General features: G+C 33.9%; 1 protein-coding gene across 5 annotated transcripts; it reads right to left on the bottom strand.

The window, feature by feature from the left end:
- Window positions 1-3,102: 3,102 nt before the first annotated feature.
- Window positions 3,103-10,076, bottom strand: LOC100778458 (AUGMIN subunit 7). Of its 5 annotated transcripts, none has more exons than XM_006576458.4 (11): window positions 9,849-10,076; window positions 9,638-9,744; window positions 9,151-9,375; window positions 8,348-8,433; window positions 7,763-7,824; window positions 6,803-6,894; window positions 6,570-6,695; window positions 5,734-5,824; window positions 4,961-5,068; window positions 4,229-4,327; window positions 3,103-3,516 (listed from the first exon to the last, which is right to left on the bottom strand). In XM_006576458.4, exons 3-11 carry the CDS (start codon window positions 9,282-9,284, stop codon window positions 3,322-3,324), a joined length of 993 nt encoding a protein of 330 aa, XP_006576521.1. In that variant the 5' UTR covers window positions 9,285-9,375; window positions 9,638-9,744; window positions 9,849-10,076; the 3' UTR covers window positions 3,103-3,321. The 5 variants fall into 5 exon arrangements, with proteins under 5 accessions (XP_006576521.1, XP_014629015.1, XP_014629014.1 ...); XM_014773529.3 differs by having other exon boundaries at window positions 9,633-9,744; XM_014773528.3 differs by having other exon boundaries at window positions 9,613-9,744.
- Between the last annotated feature and the right edge of the window lie 206 nt (window positions 10,077-10,282).

The raw sequence follows: 10,282 nt of genomic DNA on the forward strand, positions 1-10,282 counted from the left end.
GTTTGATACATAAAAATCTAGCTTGGCTCACGAGCCTATTTAAAAGCTTGTTTAAAGACGTCTTTGATTAATTAATTATTTTAAAACTTAGTGAAATACTAACTAAAAAAAGAAACTTTTCGTATAAGTAATGTACAAATCCAAAAATAATTGATAAACAAAATTATATTGAATTCAAGTCGTTAAAGCACAAAGTATATCAAAAGAAAATAAAAAGAGCATAATATTAAAAAAATGTATGGATTAGAGATGATTTACACTAATATAGCCAAACAAAAATTATTGTTAGTTAAATTAACAATTTTTAATCCAATTTTTTGAATATATAATTATATTAAATATTTTAAAAAATATATATTTACAATAATTTCATCTTAGTCTACTCAAGCCATATCTTATATACTATTGATCGAGGCCGTACCCGAATCAAATAAACATTAAAAATGCAGTATCTAGGAAGTGATCCTAGGTCGTCTCCTAACGAGCAATGGTTAACTAAACGTTCATAACAGATAGTAATAAAATAATAATGAATTGGGGGATTGTTTGTTTTTGTAAATTAAACAACAAACAAATTTGAATTAGAAAATAACAGAATTAAAACATGTTTCCCCTTGATTCACAAGCAAGTCTCTTATCCTAGGTTACAAAAATTTATCCTTAATCAGTTCAACCACTTAATCCAACCCTAAATTAAATTACTAAGCGAAAATTAACATAAGGCTGTCATTATGTGATTAAACAACACATACACCAATTAATCATGAACGAAACTGATCATTAAGCATGAACATAAATTAAGCACAGAGACAATTAATCAAGCACTAAGCATGCATGGATTAATAGCAACAAATACAAAGTAATTGGTGAAGAGGAAAAACTTATCAGTATTCAATAGTAATAACAAAACCTCAAAGAGAGTTGTGCTTGATCCTCAAGAGAAAACAATGTTGGAGATTTAACCTTTCATTAATCAGTAGAAACGAAACTGTAGATTGAAGCCGAAACGAAACTGTAGATTGAAGCCGAAACGAAATTGTAGAAAACGAATTTTATTATACGTGAACAGTGTGCATGAACAGTAATAAAAATTAGAATTCTAAAATCCTAGAATTATTCTCCTCTCCGAAAAAAAAATCCCTAAACTAAAACCTTGGTGTTGTTATATAGGTCATCAGCCCCAAAGCTATTTTAAGTCCAAGCCCTATAAACGAAATAAAATAAAATCTGGACAAGATAAGATAAGATTGAATGAAATAAAATCTGAACGAAAGAAAATCTAGATGGAATAAAATCTGGATAAAATAAAATCTACATAGAATAAAATATGGATAAGATAAGATTTGATAAAATAAAGTTATTATTATTATTAGTTAAACAAGCCGGTTTGTCAAGCTTAATAAGCTTTTTTTATAGTTTGAGCTTAGCCTTTTTATCTAAAAAAGCTTTTTAAAAAGCTTGAGCTTGGCCTTTATAGTAAACAAGCCGAGCCGAGCCGAGCCTTACATAAGCCGAGCCAAAGGCCCTCGATAAGCTGCTCGGCTCATTTCCACCCCTATTGACAGGGTCATCTAATGTTAAAGTGGTTGACATGTGAGGTGCTTATGTATGTAGTTGTCTGAACTCTGATGCTAACATAATTGGTACATATGGCACTAATGTCACAAGACAATGCATTGTTTAAAAATCATAAAAAGTACTCATGATAAAATTTGAATCCAAGACCTTTAAGACTTGGACCAACATGAGAATCAGTGTTTGTTTAGATGTCGAAAATCTTAAACATCAATTTGAGTCAATATGTCAAGACAGATACTTACTTTGTTGGAGTGTTTTAAAAGTTGACACCTGCAAACTAAACACACACTCATTCACTTTAAATTATTTGGCATGTGTATAAAAAATATACTAGTTCTTATTTTATATGTAAGAAATCAATACTTAATTCATCAAGATCAACAAAAATAATTAAATAAAATAGTTTTAGTTAATAATATAATTTTTTTTCAATAATACTCATAGAATTAAATTGGTCTAAGAAGGAATTATATTTAACAATACTAGCACCATCACCTATATCTAGCATCCACAAAATCATAGTCTCAAGACCAAATTGCATCTCATCGGACCATGCTTTGGTAACAGAGGCCACCATTCACATCACACACCACAACAATCCCCACCATAACCCGATCACCCATTGTAGCCAATATTGAGACCTAAACACCACCGACTAGGGCACACTTTCAAAGACACAATGTTGAGCGATATGCATAGGATACTGCTACCTGTCGAACCTAGAAGGGGAAGAGTATGAGAACACGAAAGGTGTATAACTCATTGTGTATCTTAACATCGGTGGAGGATAAGTGAGACAATAGCCGTGACAAGGAGAAAGCACCCTAGATTTTTCATTGGAGATTTGTTCTCTTTTTAGATGGAATTAGGTGATTGGTTGCATGGTCAGACACAAGCTAGCATGGGTTATCTTCCTAAAAGCCAAGAGGAGTGGAGTTTTTCTTAACAAATTGATTGAAAAGGAAAATGTTACAAATTAGACCTAAGGCCAAACTCAAGTCGGTGGACATGTAGCCATGGGCAAAGGGACCCAAGATTAAAGTCATCTCAGTACTGCAAGAATAACATATAACTCCTACCCCTAGGGCATGGACAACCTTGAATGGCAATTCATCTCATTCTCATAAACTATATAAACCTCAAGCATCATTGTTAGAGGTACCTGCATCTATTACAATATATCTTAAGTGAGGTTCTTTATTAACATGAGCATCAAAGTGTCTTTGCAAATATCTCATTGGAGCTTATGAAGTTCATATTTGTGGAGTTAAGAATCAAGTCAATCTCACTTCAAGAACATGTATTCAACAATTTTGGCCACTAGGCAGCTAGAATATGGACCATAGCCTGCCACACTTCGAACCAAACAAAAAAAGGGTAGAGCTTCTTTTAGGGGAGGGAGGAGAAGAAAAACGGGGTTCAGAAATGGGGGAGTACTTTAATATTTAAACCTTTATTTATTTTATGTATTCATAAATCATAATTTACATGATTTAATAGTTTTATATATCATTTGGATATTGGTTAGGTTTTTTAATAATATTTTTGTATTAGCTATACTCTTCTCAGTTTACAAGTGAAGTCTATGTGTCACACTTCAGACCCTCCACAAGTTTACATAGACCCAGTCTGACAACCGTGCTGACTTCACATCAGCACACATCATGTCAACAATATGAACATTATGCACAAGTTCACAAAATCCAAAAGAATAAGGATTAATAACTTGTTTCTCATGTTTCGTCAAATGTTCATCTTCTCTACCTGTTCACGAGCAATGGAAGCAGAGAGAATTCCAAGATCACGATTTAAGACTGTCAATGCAGATTCACATTCAGAGATTATTCGTGTGACAGATGAAGGCCCGTCGGATGTCTCAGAAGAACCGAAGGCAAGTGCTGCATGTGAGTCCCTAAGATTCCGTAGGTTGCCCAAAAACTGTTGCAAATAAGCACATACATATATCGTCAATAAAGTCAACAAGAATATTATTCAAAACATAGCTTCCTTTAATTGCCTCAATTCCTCTCACTTGACTTGACATACTGGCAGAAGAAATTAAGCAATGTTTAATGGAAACCAATTGTATCAATTATCAAATACTAACGGATAACTTCTAAGGAAAAATGTTAGCAACACACTCTTTTGAATATATTCTTTCCCATTGTTTAATATTTATTGGAAATTACAAATTTTTGTGGGTCACACTCCTTGTTTATTGAATCTTAAGATATTAGCCCTATTTCCTTAAAATTTAGAGGAATGTTAGCAATACACTTTCTAACAGACTAACACATTCTTTCTAATACACATTTTACTAAAAAGGAGGACAAAGAGGGGATGAGAAAAAGGAAAAAATTCGGCAAATTCAACCTGAGTAGCAAAATTGGAGGGATTGAAGAGAGGCAGACAATAAGAATTAAATTCAAGCATGAACAGCTAACATGTTGAAATAAGGGTGATCAGCCAGAACCAATAAAAGGAGTTCTATATTTGTGAATAGGTATCTCTGTAACTAACCAGTAACTGCTAATAGATTAATTTAGAATTATGTCTTGTATCACTTGATTTTAAATTTCTAACAATTTAAACAGAATAATAGTTTTTTTTTTTTAAAAAAAAGCATTTATGCCAAGCATAAGCAGGATACCTTCAAAAGCATTTTATAGGCCTCCAATAAACGATTGGCAGCTGGTCCAAATCCATGAAGTTGCGGAACCTCCATCATGTGCGTCCATGGACGAATTTCCTACACAAGCAATTTTTTATAAGCTTCCCCAGATATTATGAGTATGCCACCATTATAATTAGTATAATAAAATCATTAGATAAGTATCTCAAATTGGAACTTCCAATTCATCAAATGCAATGTTAACAAGACTAATAGTCTTTTACCAAAAATAAAACCAAAACAAAATTTACACATTAAAGAAGTACACCAGTACATTGTAAGCAAGATAGCACGATTTTAGTGATATAGTTATAAGCATTCTTTGTCTATGTCCTTTCATTATTTCTCAGCTATATCCAGTCAGACACTAAAACCAGCCCATACTCTGATGGCACCAGAAAATTGTGTACCAATTACAATCAGAGCTATCCAGTTTTTCATAAGGGTCAACTACAATTAAAGTTTCAGTGGTAGCAGTCCAGTGATCAGATCATCATTGGTCTAGATGAAGCAGCTATTCTGGTCTAGATGCTCAAATTAGGGGATTTAGAAGTATACAACCCTGACTAGTTGAAACTAAAAACAATGATAGTTCCATTCATTGCCAGGACTGTTTCTTCACTTATAATACACTAAATATTTATTTGACGGGATTTGAACAAATTGGATAAGAGGGTTTGTAAAACAAATTAGAGCAAAGCATGGCCAAACCTTGGTGTAAATCAAATTGAATGTTCTAGCTGTTTCTAGAAAAGATTCCAAATGTGCCCGCAATTGGGATTCCACCTCAGTATACTCCTCATCAGGATTGTAAGCATGCTACAAACAGGATATGATAGCAACAGTATCAAAATAAGTACAATAATATTACTCAGAAATGTGTTGACATCATAGTCTCATCATTTAAAAATAATAATCAAGAATTAGAAAATAAGATATTAAAAGACACAATTTGAAAAATATCACACAATGTCGAGAAACATGGCAAGATACAGAATTGAGAGTTGAGATTCAAGAAAACAAGAAATGGAAATTTAAAGGCTTGCTTGGTTTGAGAAAACTGTTTCAATTTCCTATTTCACAAATAGTTGCAAAAATATTTACAAAATAGTAGTTCTCAACAACAAATGCCTGACAATTGAACAAAAGCTCAACTTGTAGAGGATCAGCAGAGGAAACCAAAATATAATGCAGTGTCAATGCGAAATTTAGTTCATGTCCTCATTTAGTAAATCATTGGAAAGAATTAAAAAAAGCTAGAACAAGAAAGGTTAATAAAGAGGATTGGTACATTTACCAAGAAACAGAAAAATTAGTGCTATCAAGGTTCAAAAGAAAATCATCAAACATACAGTACATCAACAAGGTGAAACAATATGGCTGAAAAGAAAAAGAGAAACAAAAATTCATGCTTCTGATCTATTTCCAGCTACAGTCATATCATATAACTATCAAAGAGAAGTGGGTTGAGAATTGCAGTAAACCTTGGATGCCAAGTCATCAACTTTTTGTTGAAGATTCAACAATATTTTTGATTGTTCAGAAAACTTCAACTCCAGCTCAGAAACATCTGGCCTGAAAATAGTTTAAAAAGGCCAGAATGTTACTACATCTCATGAAATAGAATTTCTTTTACTAGCAAAAGATAAATAATTTCCATCAAATGAATTATCAATTGTACATATTTTATATATTTATATATAAATTGAATGAATAAAATTCAACTGCAGAATCCAAAGTGTGAGCAGGATTTATATGTGCTAGCTACTTAGGGAAACACAATAATCTTAACACCATAAAAAACTCTCAAATGATGGCATCATTTAAATTTTGTGTTTAATGTGTAAGTCTGTGAGTGCATATGTAGCTTCGCTACCTGTTACTTAACTAAAGAAAGCAAACAACTATCAGTATCTATCAAGTTTAGTTTCCATTGAACAAAAGGTTACCTCTATGTATACCAGACTGAAATTTTCAATGGTATTCATCAGTTTACATTCTTACAATGTAATATTTGCAGAGAACAAATTATTAAATACCAGTTTCCAGTACATAACCATGGTCTGCAATTTCGTTATTTTGTACTAGGAATATTTCTCCCTGAACTTAAAGCAACAATTGATGTGCATCATAAACCATGCCAATGCTGTTCAAAAATATGCCCTAGTGTGTTGCATATGGTAACACTATATCAAATGTTAAATAATTTGGTAAGTTAAGATACAAATGCAAGCCCAGCATTATAAAATAAAGATATTTACTCAAATAGTCATGTAGAATGGGAAGGTAAATATTCATAAGAAAATGAAGAAATTTTTACAATGGATATATGGACTGAATCTGAACATCTGCAGGAAACAATTTACATTCTTCAGAAAATATTTGAGCTTGTTTTTCTGCAATGGAGTCTATTAATTGGATGTCCTTGGCTACCTGCTCGTCAACACTACAGGAATCAAAATACAAACAAAATTTATGTCAATTCCATCTCTGCAAAACAAAAATTATAGAGAAAAAAAATATCACTCAGAAATATATATGACAGTGGACAACCTCCATTCTGGATTATCTGCGCATATTGTTGCGTCCACTAGATCTACAATAAGACGAAGCATTGCAGTACGGTCTTCATAGCTTCCATGCCCCTGTCATATTTGACTAATATTTACTAGCTTTGAAGGTAAATCATAACCAGAAATCCAGAATGTGTATGAATATTACTATAATGCATATCACATCAGGACATAAAACTTTAAATCTTCACTCTTTTCCATCAAAACAAGCAAGGACACTGGATCCAAGAGAAAAATATCAAATCTAGTACCAAGCCTATCAAGAACCCCCTTTCTTTATTAACACACAAGAATTTTTTCTCTTTTATTAAACAATAAAGATTAGATCAGAATTTTAGGAAACTTTTCAATGGGTTATCTAATGACTAATAGTACATGTTAGTTAGACACAAAATTAGACAGAACCAGACCAATCAATTCATGCGCTTTAGCACATTAAATGGTATTTCCCAGATAAGCTAATTGCCTGTAACCCTTTCTGCTTTAATCCCTTAACTAATAACAACTATGTTTCTTTAAAAACCAAGACAAGGGTTCATGAAGATAACTAAAATCTGCTAGTTATTTCATCCAGGTAACCACAAGCATTAAAGTTCACACTGATGCAACATGTACTAATCTAGACAGCTCTTGAAAACAGTTGTCAACAGGTATCACTAAAAACAGTACATATAATTCAGAAACATAATCATAAGCAATTTTTTCCCAACAATATGTCAGGCTCAAATATACTAATAATCCTTACCACATTGTGATCAGACATGGCATGTCAAACAAAGAACTAAAACAAAATAACCCAAAAATGGGACATCTCCAAAACAATTTAGAAGGTATGCACAATTGACACAGAAGGATATAGCTGAGATCAGAATAGCAAAGAAAAGAGCAATAAGTACATTGTTATCCACAGTAAGAGCAAACACAATCAATTGTGACTAACCTGAATGGCATCTGTATCTACAGTTGTTGTAATACCCAGAAACTTAGCAATCTCTGCCAAATCTGCAAATTATAAATCATGAAAAGAAAAGTTACTACAAGAAGACACAATCAAAAGGTGCAAGAGAGATTTGTTTAAAAATAATCACCCACTAAAAAGAGATACATAGTGTGTGATGAAGATGAATGACAAAAGGGAAATTGACAGAGAGCAACTTGCAAAAGATTGTTTCACCAGAGCTTCTTTTTTTTAAAAAAAAGGCATAAAAGAAGAAATTGGCAATATGTTACTAAATGTGGAATAACAAATATCTATCAGCATAAAAAAATATAAAACGGGTCTTTTTGCAGGATATACACAGAATAAAACTAGAAAATTACAGCATCCAAGGATGGTGACTTTGAGTGGCATGCTGTAAGAAACCAAACAGCACAACCTTGATCACACAACTCATTTTTCTCTACTATTATATACAAATGCAGAAGTGTGCAAAAGGCACAAACTTAGTCAAAAAAATAGCTTGCATAACAGGTATTGAACTAACCAAATTGGAATTTTCAACACAACAAAAATGAGAACACTTACACTGAATTCGACCTGTCTCCTCATCACGATCAAGGCCATCCCCTTGTATGTTTTGTTGAGAAAAGGGTGACTTATCACCTAAAAGCCTGTTGTAAGTACAAGTACCAAAGATCATTTCTTCTTAACATGGACAGGAAAACATAAAAAAAGTGAGTAGTGGTGCTGCACATAGGCTAAAACAAGACAATGTCAGATACTGTGAAAGAGGGCATTGCTAGGGTTATGCATGATACACAGAGGATACAAAAGAGAAATAGTACTATGGAAATGTGGAAAGGCTGGCAATAGAAGGAGTTATTGTGTTTCTTTTCATTTTAAGTCCTTCAAATATTATAGCACCAAGAAAACTAATGTACCCCAGTGCCAAAGGCTCCTCACATTGCAAAGGTATGAAGAAGGGTCACTGTACAGAATCTTACATATGCAAAGAGACTATTTCTAGATTTGAACCAATGACCAACAAGACACAACTTTACTGTTGCACTTGCACCAGGGCTCGCCCTCCTATTTTGATTCCAAATTTTCTACCACCCCTTCTCTCACCATCCTATTTTCACCTCTGAAGAATGAATTCAAATAAACAGCATACGATTTCCCAAAATTTGTTTAAAAAATGAGCATCAACCCACAACCACAAGCACATTAAGTAATCCCACATCACGCCACAATGGTTGCACAAAAGCCAATTACTCGAGTCTAAGACCTAGCAATTCCAGTTTCCATTATCTTGTTTTCCGGCAGAATAACTTCCTCAAATTCCAAACAGATAAATGGACTTCAAGAGACAAAGAAAAACAAGATACCGAAAGAAGAGCCACTCTAGAAGGGCATAGCGCTCCATGCCAGCAAATAGGAGGGACTGTGCAGGGGCATTCGCTCTTGGGTAATTAAGGTCAGCCAATTTCTTCCGAATCTCTTCCATTTGCCTCGACGCCATCTTCAGAACGAACTTATGTCATCTCCCTCTCTCACTTTCTCTTTAGTACCAAACGATTCCTTGTGCTCCTCTCAAAATATAAAAGAAAGAACTGAAAAGAGCAAAGGAAAATACACTAGCATAACACGAGACAAAATTAGGACAATTTCTAAAACAAACTCAACTAACATCATCACTCACACCAGTCCATAGATCTGAAAATCATTAGAACCACAAAGTGAATCACAATTTAAAAGATATTTCAAATGCAATCCCTATTTCCAGAAGGATCCGAAACAAAATCAAATTCAGGAAAATTTCAGACATGAGAAATTTGAAATTCAATTACAATGCCGGCGAAGGATCTACCGCACACGCAATTACAATGCCGGCGAAGGATCTACCGCACACGCAATTACGATGCCGGCGACGGATCTACCGAACACGCAATTACAATGCCGGCGATGGCATTGCGTCAAACCTGAAGGTGGCAAGCATATCTATTCACGGAAACTACAATAGACGTGGAAGGAATTCGAGGTGGCAAAAAGTCAAATGCGAATCGGTGAAGGATCGAGCGGTTACCTGAGAATTGTTGGAGTTGTTCGTCTACGGTTTCGTGTCGGCGAGGTCGACGGAGATGAATCGGAGGGAAGGGCGGCGACGATGTTTGAAAGAGAAAAGCGGGTACTGAGTGTATGCGGAGAATGGAGCAATGGAGAATGATGAGTAACTATAACCACCCCGTCCGTTTTCTCTATGGAAGGTGTTCACACTGCCGTTACTCAGTGAGCTAGAGATTTCAAGTTTCACTTGTGTAGAATTCCCATTGTGTCCCCACACTTCTAACTTGGAAATCTAGGACGCCGGGTGATTGCTAGTTTTCCATTTTTTTTTTTAAATGTAACTCTTAAAATAAGATGTGTTAGATAAAAAATGACTTCAAATGATTTTTTTAACTCATTTGTAAAATCAAGAAAAAATATTTTTCAATTTGATTTTAGTTTTAAAAAACATAT

Source organism: Glycine max, chromosome 3, assembly GCF_000004515.6.
Source record: "Glycine max cultivar Williams 82 chromosome 3, Glycine_max_v4.0, whole genome shotgun sequence".
In the NCBI taxonomy this organism is placed as follows: Eukaryota; Viridiplantae; Streptophyta; class Magnoliopsida; order Fabales; family Fabaceae; genus Glycine; species Glycine max.